The 14,767-nt window shown below is 53.9% G+C and overlaps 3 protein-coding genes across 3 annotated transcripts; 2 read left to right on the plus strand and 1 right to left on the minus strand.

The window, feature by feature from the left end:
- Positions 1-279: 279 nt before the first annotated feature.
- CCMA1212_008938 (Mitochondrial GTP/GDP carrier protein 1) lies at positions 280-1,732 on the plus strand (the record flags this gene model as incomplete). Its single annotated transcript, XM_073706040.1, has 7 exons — positions 280-348; positions 424-461; positions 548-589; positions 699-946; positions 1,033-1,210; positions 1,278-1,532; positions 1,646-1,732. The coding sequence occupies exons 1-7, from the start codon at positions 288-290 to the stop codon at positions 1,730-1,732; spliced, it is 909 nt and encodes a 302-aa protein (XP_073555504.1). The 5' UTR covers positions 280-287.
- Positions 1,733-2,798: 1,066 nt separating this feature from the next.
- CCMA1212_008939 (uncharacterized protein) lies at positions 2,799-8,635 on the plus strand (the record flags this gene model as incomplete). The annotated part of the gene is made up of 2 exons (XM_073706041.1): positions 2,799-3,004; positions 3,076-8,635. Coding segments are annotated over 2 exons (5,766 nt in total), but the record flags the coding sequence as incomplete, so codon positions are not given.
- A 562-nt stretch (positions 8,636-9,197) lies between these two features.
- CCMA1212_008940 (uncharacterized protein) lies at positions 9,198-13,848 on the minus strand (the record flags this gene model as incomplete). The annotated part of the gene is made up of 3 exons (XM_073706042.1): positions 9,198-11,309; positions 11,362-13,287; positions 13,342-13,848. 3 exons carry the CDS (start codon positions 13,846-13,848, stop codon positions 9,198-9,200), a joined length of 4,545 nt encoding a protein of 1,514 aa, XP_073555396.1.
- Between the last annotated feature and the right edge of the window lie 919 nt (positions 13,849-14,767).

Consider the following 14,767-nt stretch of genomic DNA (forward strand, 5'->3'; position numbering starts at 1 on the left):
CTCCCCCTACCTACTTAGTCAGTGGACCTGAGGTACATACATTTCCTTATCGGCAGCAGCACCTCTGAGCGTCATCCTATAATCGCGAGAAGTGCGGAAAAAGTTTCCACAACACACAACCGAACTTTTTTTCCTTTTTTGTTTTCCTTCGGGTTGCGGTTCTTCTTTTTTGGGCGAATTTGTGACACCGGCATTGACTGTTGTATTCGTTCTCTTTCATTCTCTATTGTGTGATTCTTTTTTTTCCTCTGGGATCTTTCTGTTCTTCGGATATACTAGTCGCGAAAATGTCACCACCTGCTGCTGGAAGCTCCAAGGAGTCGAACCTGGCTCGACTGCTCGGTTCAGGTATGCCAATACTCCTATTTACTGCTGTTTGCGCGCGCAATTGCGCTGAATGTTGTGGCTGATGGATTGATTCAGGATCTGCTGGTATCTCCGAGCTGGCCATTTTCCACCCCGTATGTCGCTGCCTGGAAGACGTCGCAAACGCCAGCCTATCAAATTGGGATCCGGAACTGACGAGTTTTTCTCTTGCGCTGAATAGGTTGATACCATTGCGAAGCGATTGATGAGCAACCAGACCCGAGTAAGAAAAAACGCCCTCCCACCACAGAATCTCCCCTCTTCGACACGACCTGCAAACCTACGACACAAGCTCCAATGAGAATCACCGAAAGCTGACCCATCCGTCGCAGGTCACCTCGGCAAGCCAATTGAACCAGGTCATCTTCAAGGACAAGGCCTCGGCCCCCCTCGGGCGCAAGTTCGTCTCGCTCTTCCCCGGCCTGGGCTACGCCGCCGGCTACAAGGTGCTGCAGAGGATATACAAGTACGGCGGGCAGCCCGTTGCGCGCGACTTCCTGGGCAAGCACTACGGCAAGGACTTTGAGAATGCGTTTGGCAAGAAGACGGGCAAGGCCATTATGCACTCGACCGCTGGCAGGTAAGGCGAATCCACGGAAAAGCCCGTTGGATCAAGGGGTTTGCTGAGGAAATATCGATTGCTGACTTGTCTTTTCCGTGACGCAGCTTGATCGGTATCGGAGAAATCGTCCTGCTGCCCCTCGACGTGCTCAAGATCAAGCGCCAGACCAACCCCGAGGCTTTCCGCGGCCGAGGCGTCCTCAAGATTGTCGCCGACGAGGGCTTTGGCCTGTACCGAGGCTGGGGATGGACCGCCGCCCGCAACGCACCCGGATCTTTCGCCGTAAGCCTCTCCTCAGCTGAAAACTCACACAGCATCAATCAAGATAGCTCTACTGACTCCAACGCAGCTCTTCGGAGGCTCTGCCTTCGCCAAGGAGTACCTCTTCCACCTCGAGGACTACAACAAGGCCACCTGGTTCCAAAACTTCGTCGCCTCCATCGCCGGCGCATCGGCCTCGCTCGTCGTCTCCGCGCCCCTCGACGTCATCAAGACGCGCATCCAGAACCGCAACTTTGACAACCCCGAGAGCGGCTTCAGGATCCTGGCTAACATGGCCAAGAACGAGGGCCTGCCTAGTTTCTTCAAGGGCCTCGTTCCCAAGGTACGAAAAAAAAAAAAACACAACGAGTGATCCTGGGGGTGGCATTGTGACAATGATTATGATGATGTGGATTGAAGAAGAGAGAGACTGACATCAAGTGCTTTTTTTTGCAGCTGCTCATGACTGGACCTAAGCTGGTGTTCTCTTTCTGGCTTGCCCAGACATTGATCCCTGCTTTCGATACCATGTTCAGCAAATAGAGACGATCACTTTAACCTCCGGGTTACGCAAGACGACACCCATACACCATGTAACATCTACGGAAAAATCGACAAATGAATTGAGAAAAGGAAGAGAGAGGAGCGAACCACCGATTGAAAAAGAGCGAAACACAGCGAGATGGATCTTTATACAAGGAGGAAAAAAGAACAGAGGAAGTGCTACAACTCCGGCGTGTTTCTCTGGGAATGACAAGGCGCCGCTGGGCTATCTCGGGACGGCATCGTATAGAAGAAAAAGAAAGACGAAAAAAACGCACTCTGCTCTGTGTAGAATTAGATTTCCCCTGGTATTAGTTGTTTAGCGACGAAGAAGAACACAAAGCCATCATCACATCAACATGTCGTGATTCGCACTTTGCGAATACTATCCCAGTCATTGATAGGCGTCGACTCAATGAACCCATTTGCTCGCAGATAAACGCGCACAGGGCACCGGCATCTCCACCAATCCCGAGAATCCAAGCCGCGATAATCCCAGTTTCCCCCCCATCGACAACCGACCTCAACAGGAAACGGTTGACGTGGCGCATATCCAGTTCCTGATTCGCGCATGAGCCAGCAACCGAAGCCAGGGCCAATGATTGTGCCTTGTTTTCTCTCTTCTTCTCCCCCCCCTGTTTACAGCATTGGGCTGCACAGAACAGACAGGACACTCGCAGCCTTGGACGTTGCCCATGCCCCAGGTTAGCGCCGCGTTGCCCGGCAACCCGCGAGTAGCGCAACAAACAAAAACACCCCCTGTCACTTCGCCCGCCTTCTTGACGAGCCCATTCGCCCAAGCGCTTCCCCATCTAAAAACCAACCACCACCGCAACTTATCAGCGATCTGTTTATGGAACCCCAGCGGTTGTGAACAACGTCCAGAAAACATCCTTGGGTGTTTACGGTGTCAACACTGGACAACCGCTCTTGTGTTTTCTTACCCAGTACCCATTTCTCTCCTTTCTTCCCCTTCGCAGCAGGCTGCAACCCGCGATACATAATCATATCCGGCTCCAGAAGTCCCACCCGAGCTCTTCGGATTGCTCTCTAGATCGCTTCCTAGCTTGTGTCCTCCTCGGCGGAGCCCGATTCGAGACGGAGTGAATCGGTTCGATTGACAAAGGCAAGGCGCATTTCTGGCCGTCTGCAAGCTGCATTCCATCCGAGGCGTCGAAGCATGCCATATAGTGAACGACAAGGCTCTTTTGACGGAGAGCCCTACCTGAGACATCAACATTCAGCTTCCTCGGATCGAGGACTCATCCCAATGTGCGTGCCGCCCTCTTCCACCGCATCCCGCAAGCCGCCATGATGTTCTGGCGTCAGTTAACCCGTTGCAGGTGGGACAGTTCCGATCCCGAGCGCGCGCCGCCGCCGCTCCCCCTCAACCCTCAGTCGCCCAAGATGGCCACGCGCACGAGCACATCGCCGTATCCAGTGTCGAGCGCCATCCAGTCGGCCCACGCCGCGCTTAGTGAGCGCGTGAAGGACAGTCACGGCACACATATGCCGCCTCCGGTGCCCAAGCGCGTCAACGACTCGTCGCCGGACAGATCGCTCGCCAAGGGCGTCGGCCCTCACCGCAGGCTGCAGTCGATGCAGTCCGGCTCTGTGCGAGACATCAGTCTGATGCTGGAGAATAACTCGCATTCCCCGAGCGTGTCTCCCACCAAATCATACGAGAAGCTGGAGAGGAGCACCAGACCTTCCACGCCGCCGGGGCTCAGGGAGAGCACTTCCTTCGAGACCCGTACTGGTGGTATCTACGACAAAGAGATGAACATGTCCGCGCCGTCCTTATCAAGCAGCCTGACGCCCATTGTTCGGCCAACCGTCCGTCGACCGGCACCGCAAAGCATCCTGTCCGAAAACACGCCGCCCGTGTCCTCCACCATGCTGGCCTTGCAGAGCATGCCCGGCAGCTCGCCGACCAAGGAAACGGAGCCACCACTGTCCAACATCACGAATGGCGCAATGGGTGGTGCCAAGGGAGGAGCAACCATGGACAGCCTGGCATCGCAGATCCTGAGCCTCACCAGCATCGCGAGCTCCCTACAGAAGGAAATGGCAGCTCTCAGCCGACGCAGCAGAGACAACGCCACCGATCTGCTCAGCCTCAAGGAGGCCACAAACACTCGAGATGAGGATATCAGAAAGAGCCTCAGGGACTTGCTGGGGAACATCCAGGATACCTCAGCCAGGATCCATCGGGATTCGTACAACGGCTATTTCCTCGACAACAAGCCTCATCCGACCTCACCCAACAGTGGGCGGACGTACCAGATGCCCCGGATTCCTTCGCCCAAGAGCTTTGCTGAGTCTATCGATCGCGCCTCCATGAGCACGCCATCGCTTGTTGGCGGCGACAACTCGGGAGCAACCTCTATTCTCCTATTGGAGAAGATCCTCCGGGGCCTGGGCACCAAGGATGGACAAGAATCACTCCTCAGCCACCTCCTTGAGCTCTCCGACAAGCTTTCAGGAATGGCAACCGCTGCCAAAGTAGAGGAGCTGGTGAATTTCGTTCGCGCGCAAACGGAGAGTGCCATGGTGTCCGTCGCCACTCCCGGCTTCGCCCCAGGCCACTCCCGGAGATTCAGCCTGGAGCACAACGAGGGCCACGTTCCTCACGGCCCTAGCAGTGCCATTGCTCCGCGCACGCTCAACAACTTGGATACTTCCCGTCGAGGCCCGGCTTCCCAAGGCATCCTCAACGACGACGTCATCAACATCATCCGCTCTGTCAAGGATAGCGTTGCGGCCAGCGGTGGCCTCACGGCAGAGGTGAAGGCCCTTGTCCGAGAGCTCCGCGGTGAGGTCTTGGGCATGGGCCGCGAGCTTGGCAAGAGGCTGGAAAACGTTGGCAGAAATGCTGGAGACAATACCGAGCCATCACCCTCGGCTAGTAAGGATGAGGTTTCGCGGGTTATTGACGAGGGGCTCGAGCAGATGAAGGAGCAGCTCAGCCATGTTCTCACGGAGCATCGCCGTCAGTCTCAGGCATCCGCGTCTCTGCAGAAACTCACCATTGATTACCAAGAGATATATACTGCTCTCAGGAGCGCCCTCAAGGACATCGAGGCCGCCAAGGAAATGCCGGATTTGAGCAGAGATGACGTTCTCGAGGCTGTTCGCGAGGCTTGGGAGAATTACAAGCCCGAGATTGAAGTGCAGCAGATTGGTCTGGAGAGAGACGAGATCCTGGAATGCTTGAAGCAGGGCCTTCAGGAATACCAGAGCCGCAACCAGTCGCCCCCGGCAGCTACGAGAGATGAGGTTTTGACGGCTGTGGTCGAAGGCCTGAAGCACTACGTTCCGCCTCAGATGGACACCCCGGCATCCATGTCAAGAGACGAAATCATTGAAGCCGTTCGCGAGTGCCTGGAGGAATTCGAGTTCCCCGTGGCCCCGTCTGCTATCGGCAACGAACTAACCCGCGAGGACATGCTCCGCGCAGTCAAGGAGGGCCTCAACGACTTGGATCTCGGCAAGAGCAGCGCTCTTGTGCCGACTCGGAACCATGACGAAATCAGCACCAAGCTCCATGAGCTGATGGACTTCATGAAGCTGGAGTTTAGAACGCTCTCGGACGGAGCCAAGGAAAGCCAGGCTGCCAACAGCCGCGACACCGAGCAGCTCCTGGACGCTACCAAGGACGGCCTTGAGAATCTCCGTGTGGCCATCGAACGTTACGTTGACCGCGCCACCGGCGTGGCCAGCCAAGAAGATTTCCTCGACGGCCTCCTTAAGAGCATGGAGGAGTTCAAGGAGGAAGTTTCCTCGCTCGTGTCCAAAGCCAACGCGACGTCTCGAGAACAGCTTCAGACGGAGCTGGAAGGACTTCGTGACGTTGTCCACTCATCCATGGTCCCAGCCGCTCCCATGTCGCAGCCTCACAACGACGAGCTTCTTGACGCTTTGCGAAATGGCCTGAGCAACCTTCGACAGGAGATCCTCCGACCACGCCCGGAGACCAGCGAGATTCTGGACGCTCTCAACGACGGGCTGAACGACATTCGAGCTGGCATCGACAGGATCACCAACAAGCCAGTTGATCTCACTGCAAACGATGAGATTCTCGACGCCCTCAAGGAAGGCTTGGATGGCGTAAGGTCGGACATTGGCACTATTCGCGACTCGAGCAACGATAGAGCTGTTGCCATTCGCACTGTTGGTGGCGGCGAAAACGACAACGAGATGGCGATTATCCCTGCTGATATGGCCAAGCATGATGACATCAAGAATCTCGAAATCTTAATTACTCAGCTGCGAGCCAAGATCGAGGAGCTGGACCCTGCCAAAGCTTCTTCTGCTGCCGCCGCTGCTGCGGCCCCCAAAGTGGACCTGTCCCACCTGGAGACCATGCTTCGCGATGTCCAGAGGGGTGTCGACGAGCTCAAGTCCCGCGCGCCAGTGGTTGTTCAAGCGGCGTCATCGGCTGGCAAGTCGGAGCAGGACAAGAAGGATGAGTCCGAGAAGCCAAAGGAAGGGGAGGACTACGTCATGAGGAGCATTCCCTCCATCTTCACTAAGAGTGGCGGCAACCCGACAAAGGAAGACGTTGCTGCTATTGAGAACATCCTGCGCAACACCAAGGCCCGTGTCGATCATCTGATCGATGGTGACCAGGCAGTGCGCAGGGAGCATATCGACACACTGGAGTCGCTCATCCTGGAGTCTCGAGAGGCCATTCGATCCGTCAACAGGCAGCTCGAAGACATCCCCAACCTGTTCCACAAGGATGACTTTGCCAAACTCACGGCGATTATCACATCGCTCGGTGAGGGCTTGGAAGACATCAAGGAGCATGCCGAACGAGAGGCTAAGAGCCCCGAAAAAGTCAAGAAGTCAGACGTTCACGCCGTCGAGACTGTTGTACGTGACATCAAGACGCTGGTGGACGGCATTGCAGTCGCGGATTTCGCCACGATTACCACCCGTGAGGACCTCGGCAAGCTTGAAGCCGTCATGAAGGAAACCAAGGAAACGTTTGACAACTACCACGAGGCCTCATCAAAGGCGCTTGTCGAGCGCCAGTCTGACATCAACGGTGTTCATGACCGCATCTTCGAGGTCAAGACGTTCCTGGAGGAGTTTCAGACGGAGATTCGCAACAAGCTCGTGGACGGCTCTTCCGGCATTGAAGGCCTCGGTCAGGCGCTCAAAGCCGTCGGCGAAAAGATTGAAAAGAGCGAGACTGTTGCCGGAGATGTCAAGGATATGTTTGAAGTCATGAAGAGCGAATTTGAGATCTCCAAGGAGGCCATTGCCGGGTCCAGGATCGAGTCAAACGAGAAACTCGACGAGGTCACGCAAAACATCCGCACCAAGATTGACGACAAGATCAGCGAGGTCCTGGCTAAGAGTGAGGCACTTCGGATCATGATGGATGAGAAGTCGCAAGCCGCCGAGGCACGCGAAATTGTGACAGAGTCCGCGGTGGCGGGCACCAAGGCCGTCGCCGACGAGCTGAAGTTGCTCATCGATACGCTCGGGTCAACCGTGACTGACTCCCTGGAGAAGATGGAGGAGGCCTCCAAGATTGTCTTCACCAAGGTTGAGGAAGTGGCTGTTCGCTCCGAGGAGACTCGCAACGAAGGCAAGGCCGATCACCAGCAGACGCGCGATCAAATCCAGGAAGCTGTCAGCAAGGTCCAGGGCAGCGTGAGCGAATACCAGCCCCAGATCCTGGAGGCAGTCAAGAGCATCCTTGGCCTCGTCGGAGATCATTTTGAGCACTCCAAGACCATTCGAGACGAGGTAGTCGCGGCTATCCCCACGGAGCAGACGTTCAAGGCCATGATGCCCGAGAAGTACGACGACGCGGAGGTTCGCGAGAAGCTGGACAAGATTGTGCAACACAACGATGCTGCGGCCCAGGCCTTGCTCCAGCTTCAGACTCTGGACAAGGTGCATCAGTCTGTCGTTGAGACCGCTGCCGAGGTGTCCGACTTTTTGTCCAAGCAGACGAAGCACATGGTGGATGAGCGCGACAACCGCGCTCGACTCCTGGAAGAGACCAACCTTGCTCTTGAGCGAGCTAGCACGGAGAGGGAGCATGCTGAGCTGTCCGTCAAGAACCTAAAGGAGGAAGAGGAGTGGCTGCGACGGAGCGTCTTGTCCCTGCGTAACGAGCAAGAGGGCTTGATGAAGCAAAAGACCCGGCTCACGGGCGATGTCTCTGCCCTCGAGACGGCGCTGCGCCTGCGCAAGGAGGAGCTTCAGGAGATGGAACTCCGCGCTGAAGGCCTTGAACGACGCATCTTCAATGGGGTCATGGATCACTCTCGGGTGCTCCTTTTTGGCAAGAAGGCCAAGGGCGGCGCAGATTCCATGAACCGCAAGCGCGTTAAGAAACCTGCTGGTGAGGACGGCTCTTCGTCACCACGAGGCATTCCAACACATCTCGCCTCGGCGAGAAACCCCATGGCGCCCTCGCAAATCGGGACTGCGCGACGAATTGCGTCCCTCAGTCAGATGGCGAACAATGTTGCGTCGACACCCATCACGAGAAGCCATAGCGTGAAGACACCGAGTGTTAGTGTCAACGGCCATCGGAAGCGCAGCTGGGGAGGCACGGCGCAGAAGAGCGGGCTGAGCGAGGAGCACAAGGAGATGGATGAGGCGGTGGAAGAGCTGGACGAGGGCGACATGGTCAACGTGACGCACGAGTCTGCGGTCGATAACGCAGCAGGCGATAGTTCCGAGTACGAGGAAGAGATCGATGACGATGACGACGACGTTGATGCCAGGGAGGGACACGAAGAGAGCGACGGCACGCAGAGACGACGCATCAGCAAGGGCAGCTCTGCGTATGAGGATGACGAGGGCTCTGGAAGCGAGTACGAGGAGAGCATCGACGGCGACGATGAGCCTCACGCTGCCGTGGTTGTTCGATGAACGGATGACGGTCGAGATGATGACGATGGGCTTCTGAGGAGGCTGTGATTTCATCGGATTGGTTGGCCTGGAGGCAATTGTTTGTTTTCTCCCCTTTTGTTTGGTTCTTTGCCTGCCTTTTGCTTGCTTCTTCTTCTCCTTCTACTGCCTATTATTGTTTAGCGCGATGGATAGTCACGATTCGACATGAGAGCCGCTGTTTGATACCTGTATGTAGCTTTGAACGATAATTGACAGTCACTTTATATCACAACATCTAGGTGGACGCCTGATGTAAATGAATGAATTGAGGTTCAACATTCCTTATAGTTGCAGATAAAAAGGAGATAACTGATGGAAATCACGTGTGGTTAAGTCGAGGAAGGTGCGTGTGAAGCCATCCTGCTGTTGCATAAGCATGTTTGGTGGATTGTCCGAACCATGTCAGAGAACATGGAGTAGTACCGGACCTAAGATATCTACAGGCGGATACTGAACAGTAGGTAGCCGCTCCCGTAATCAACAACTTCCGCAAAATGAGTACCTATGACAACTAGCTCTAAAAGACATATAGCCTAGGCAGCTATGAGTCTGGCCCTGGCTCTGGAAACTTGAAAACAGAGACACGAGTCCCGGCAAATCTGACCGCGACAGTAGATCCCGCCGCAACGAAGTCGTCTGATCGATAGTCTGGCGGCAGCCAAAACAGCGGCTTCCCGTCCTTCGTGATCCACTCTTGTAGCCCGTCTCGCCCGTCTATACCGTAACCATGGAACGCAACAGGTGATAGAGTGGGAGTAGGCGACCTTGAACTCTGTACCAGTTCACCTTCACCCTCACCTTCATCCTCACTTCCATCCTCGTTTTCAATCTCGAGCAGTTGCGGATCCAGGTCAAGATAACCATAGTTGCTGCAGATGCGATACTTCATCGTTGGATCGAACGATAGTTGAGCCCCCCGTCCAACTTTAAGATTGAATATCTGGACACACTTTCTCGAAGGGATGTGCCAGACCTTGATCGTGTCGTCAAAAGCTCCCGACACGGCGTAAAGGCCATCTGGTGAGACGGCCACTGAAGCGATCAGGGAGCCGTGGTCCGTAAGTCTGCGATATGAGTGCGAAGCTTCGTTATAGAGCATGATACAACCGTCGCTCGATCCCGAGGCCACCCACTGACCATCCATAGAGAAGGCCACCGCCCATATATTACCATCATGCCCATCCAAGGTACGGGCGCACTCACCAGTGGACGTGTCCCAGATTTTGACTGTCCTATCTGTTGATCCCGAAGCGATTCGCTGACCGTCTGCTGAGGCGGCTACTGAGAGAACGGCGCGGTCATGGCCCTCAAACGTCCGGACACACGACCCCATATCCACGTCCCAGAGTTTCACTTTCTTGTCATTTGATCCTGAGGCAAGCAGGCCATCTGTCAAAAAGCTGACTGAAAACACAGCGCCGGTATGGCCCGCCAGCGTCTGGATACATGCGCCTGTATCTGCATCCCATATTTTGATCTTGGCATCTACTGCCCCTGAAGCCACCCGCCGTCCGTCTGATGAAAAAGCGATTGAGACAATCCTATCTTGATGACGGTTGGTGCTTTCCACACTGGCGCTTATGGTGATATCCCAGAGCTTGACGTTGCCATCTTCGGAGCCTGAAGCAATCTGCCCGTTTGACAAGAAGACCATTGAATAGAATGAATCATAGTGGCTCTCAAAGGTCCGGATACATGTGCCTGTCGCCATGTCCCAGATCTTGATTGTGTTGTCATGTGACGCTGAGGCCAATTGATCGTTCTCCAAAACAGCTGTTGATGCCACGCCTTTTTCATGCCCCTTAAACGTCCGAATACACGCACCGGATGCGATATCCCAGAGCCTTACTGTAGAATCGTATGACCCTGAGATGAGCTGGCCATTTGCCAACGGGGTAACTGAAGTTACTGCGTTAAGGTGGCCCTCGAGCGTCTGGTTACAGAAGCCCGTAATTACATCCCAGACCTTGATTGTGTCATCTGCCCCCCCTGACACGACGAGGCCACTTGCCAACAGGGCCACCGAATCCACCGACCCAGTATGACCTTCAAGCGTCCGCAAGCAAGAGCCTGTCTTCATGTCCCAGATCTTGATAGTCTCATCTTCTGACGCAGAAGCAATCTGATCGTTTTCCAACAAGGCTATATCCCAAACACAGCCTGTGTGACCACAAAGTGTCCGATGGCACGCGCCCGTTGTTAGATCCCATATCTTGATAGTTTGGTCGTGGGACCCCGAGACAATTCGCCGGCTGTCTGCGGTAAAAGCCACGGTGTACACTCCGCTGGTATGTCCCTTGAGCGTCTGAATACATGCACCTGTGGTCATGTCCCAGGTTTTGATTGTGTCGTCACGGGATGCTGAGGCGATCTGCATGAGATCTGCTGAGAAGTCCATTGAGGAAACGATACCATCGTGACCCTCTAGCGTCTGTAGACAAGGGCTCCAGTTATCCTCTACCGCAGGCCTAATTTGAATCCAGGCTGGAATCTCTCGATGGAAAGCTTTCCGAACGAGGCTCTGCGTAGGACTGCAGACGAGCGCAGATGAATAGACTTGCAGCGGAGCGAGTTCGATGGCCCTTCGGCTGTAAAGGACAAATCGATGTGCGTCTTGAAGGAATCTCAGAAGCTCTCCTCCCGATGATTTCGCCTAAAAAGATCAGCTTTGTTTCGATTGCGCACCCAAACATAGGTAGACTCACAGCAACTAAGCCCTTCAGCCCTACTATCGAGAGGACGCCAGCCGATATTTGGTGCAAAAGGCCTAACGCCTCGAGCCAATGAAGTAGATGTTCATGGAGAAATAAATAGACAGGCCCTTTGTCCTCGAGATAAGCCTCTATCGTGGATCCCTTAGAAAGGTGGTCAACCCAGTGTACACAGGAATATCGAATGGCAGATAGGGGATCAGGTTTTGGCATGTTAATGTCATCGTCAGAGAGAAGCCCAAGGTATGGCAACGCATAAATGTTCTTTCTCAAAGTTTTGGTCATGGCCTGTAGCGAGAGGGAAAATATGGTTTGATGTATGTCCTTAAGGCCGGATTCGAAGACGGCATCTTCGTTCTTGGAGAGATAATCTTTAGCGGACTGATGGACAAAGTAGATGGTATCCTCACGGATAGTGAGAAAAGATCCGCAGAGCGCGACAATGTCCCTCAGATAGTCGACGTTATCTGAAAGCTCTGGATTGATTTCAACCAGAGAACCGAGCTCTCGCAAGGCAATGGGACGATAGACGCTCATCATGACGATGAGAATTTGTTTGCGGAGGTTGACATCGCTCTCATCACCCTCGAGCACCTGCCCCATTATGCGTCTGTACAGAGAGTCGAGGCCCGGTGGAAATGCGTTGAGCATTTTAAGAACATCCCATCGTGTGTACTTTTCAAGGTTCTGACAGACCAAAGCTACCCAGAGAAACGTATCGTCTGCGTTCTCAAAGAGGTATTTTCGAACTCGATTATGAGTGTCTTCGCCATACTTCTTCAAGTTTGATAGCTGTTGCACCTTCTCTCCGATATAGGTTTCCACGGCGCTGGCAACCGACTTTGCGTTGAGTTCAAGGCTTAGTTTGACGTTTTGTTCAGCACGTTGCAGGCGCTCCTCTATGTGAATCTCGTTTCGACTAGACACAATCCACTTCACACGAGCTGCTGTGCCAGAGACGAGCACGATGAGGTCCAGTAGCTGTTGCTGATCAGACACACACTCATCAAGAGCGTCTACGACCAAGTACGCGCCCTTCAGCGCTGAGTCCTGGAGCATTGTTGTGAAAATGTCCGAGAGGGCGACCCAGGTGTTTGCTCCCTCAAACAGCTTTCCGCCAGCTTGGTCGTACCTCTTCCGGACATGACAGATGAGCGATGGTTGCTGCTTTACAAGCATAAAAATGAGTCCGCGTAGGGCGGCAGTGGCGTTGTTGAGTTGCTGGTCAGTAGCCTGGCAAAAGAAGTAGGAGACAAGGCCTAAGCGGCTTGGTTGTCGGTCAAGTTCGTTGATGATGCCGCAGAGTAGCATAGTCTTTCCTTTGCCTGGATCGCCTTTGATCCAGAGGAGTCGATTTTCGCCAGAGTCCCTCCACTGTTGGTATTCCGGATTACCCAGGATCCAGCGGTAAGACTCCTGTAACAGACCTCCCTTGGTCTGTTCTATGCGTCTCTTGTCATCAGAAGGATCAGTGAGGCGCAAGTCTTTGAGGCATTGTTGATCCTCCTTTGCCAACTGGACGTTAGACTGCGTCTCCGCGTGGCTGACAAGCTGATCGAGGTTGGAGACCATCTTTAGGTTGGCGTATGTATTGGAATCATCGTGGAAGGCACGCTCGGCGTCTCGAATAGCTTTCATATCGCCATTCCAATCATCGAGGCTGGCAATATCGCGGATCAACGCAAGCCCACGGTTGCGGTAGTATGAGCAGACGCTTTTGATCTCATATGAGAGGAGAATTGCGTAGAGGTCGACGACTCGAGTCTCCAATTCGTCTCGGACGCCGGAGAGGCCACTCTCGTTGTTGGCATCGTCCTCCAGCACAGCGCTGGATAGATTCCAATACCAGTCCATCCTTTTGATCACGTCCTCGATGCCACTGCGGTTAGCTTCCGTAGCAGCTATGGGGTTTTGGATCATCTTTGACACAAGTCAGCGTAGAAATTCGAAGCCTGGTTATCTTTGAAGATTTACCTCGAGCGCTACGCATACACCCGTCCAGGCAAGTGCTGCTTGTGGCACGGCCTGAATAGCAGCGCTGATCATGTCTTTTGCAGACAGAACTGCGCCAATGGCTTGTTTTATTTTTGCCTCTCCAGATGTCTTGCCCAAACCGTCTTGAATGAGCTTCCGCATCTGGCTTCGCCTTGCGCGCGTATCATTTTGTGCAATGATGTTCTGCTCGGATGCAGTGACTGGCGTATCGAATCCTTGGCCGCCAAGTTTACGAGACAAGATCTTCTCGTATGCTTCAATCAGCGCAGCATCCCTCTCTTTCAATTTGTCGTATGCTCGATCCCAGAGGCGTTCGGGCAAGCCCGTCGGGGCACTGGATGCAATTGACGTCGTGACGGGCAAAGTAGACGTGCCTGCTGCCTCATCCTGGCCATCCCGCCTCACCGACTCGTGCTGTACAGATGAATGATCCTCTCGGGAAGAAAAGCCCCCTAACAAGCGGCGAAACCTCTGTCTGAACGGCATGGCAGCGATGGAGAGCCTCTTTCGATGCGATATCAACGATGACCGTGAGAAATCACGCTGTGCTCTTGCTGTAGGATTTGAAGACACGATAGAATTGGGCAGCTATCAGGGCGCCTAACCGCCGCCGGATGAAGCGACAAGGCATTCGAGGTCGTAATGACCAGTAACAATCCTTTCACGCATCTTGGACGGCGCTGCATTTGCACCAATCACCATGCAACGTCCATAGCTGCGTGATCCGCTCTATCCTAAATGGATACACAAGAACTGTCGTTCTCAGCAGACCCATCACGAAGAAGATGTGCTTCGGTAGGTGTCAGATAGCGAAGGGGTCGAAACAAACAATCAGAGCACTGGACTCGGATGTCGTGGTGAACAACTGAATACGATGACTGAAGCCATGATCAGAGTGTGTGTGAGGAGGAAGGAAGCTGTACTGTATGGTCATAGTCACGCGAGATTGCACGTGACCCGCAACAATTGGGAATGGAAGAGGGATTGAAGAGGAGGATTGGATGGTCAGTGGCGGCGATACTTGGTTAAGGTGAAGGTGGAAGATGCTGCCACGGTCGAAAGTAGAGAGAGGCTTATGCTTCTCTGCTACTATCACGTTAGTACGTAATCCTGCTACGGGTTTCTAGTCTAGGTAGTATCCACCACTTTTACAAATCCTAGCTTTTTCTATGTCACCTTCGGATGCTGGGTGATGGGAACATGTAGTATCAACAAGTCCATTCCACAGAGACTTCACCTTCTTCTTCCTTTCACAATACTCCTGTTATAGATTGTTCTGAGACTTTGATCCGCTTGTTCATACGGGGATGGGAGGTTGTGTACATACCGAATACTCACGCTTTTGCATTGATCCACCATTTATCTACAGTCAGATCTGTCACCAATCCATCACCACTTCGTCATA

Source organism: Trichoderma ghanense (assembly GCF_004382785.1).
Source record: "Trichoderma ghanense strain CCMA-1212 chromosome Unknown scaffold_14, whole genome shotgun sequence".
Taxonomy (NCBI): Eukaryota; Fungi; Ascomycota; class Sordariomycetes; order Hypocreales; family Hypocreaceae; genus Trichoderma; species Trichoderma ghanense.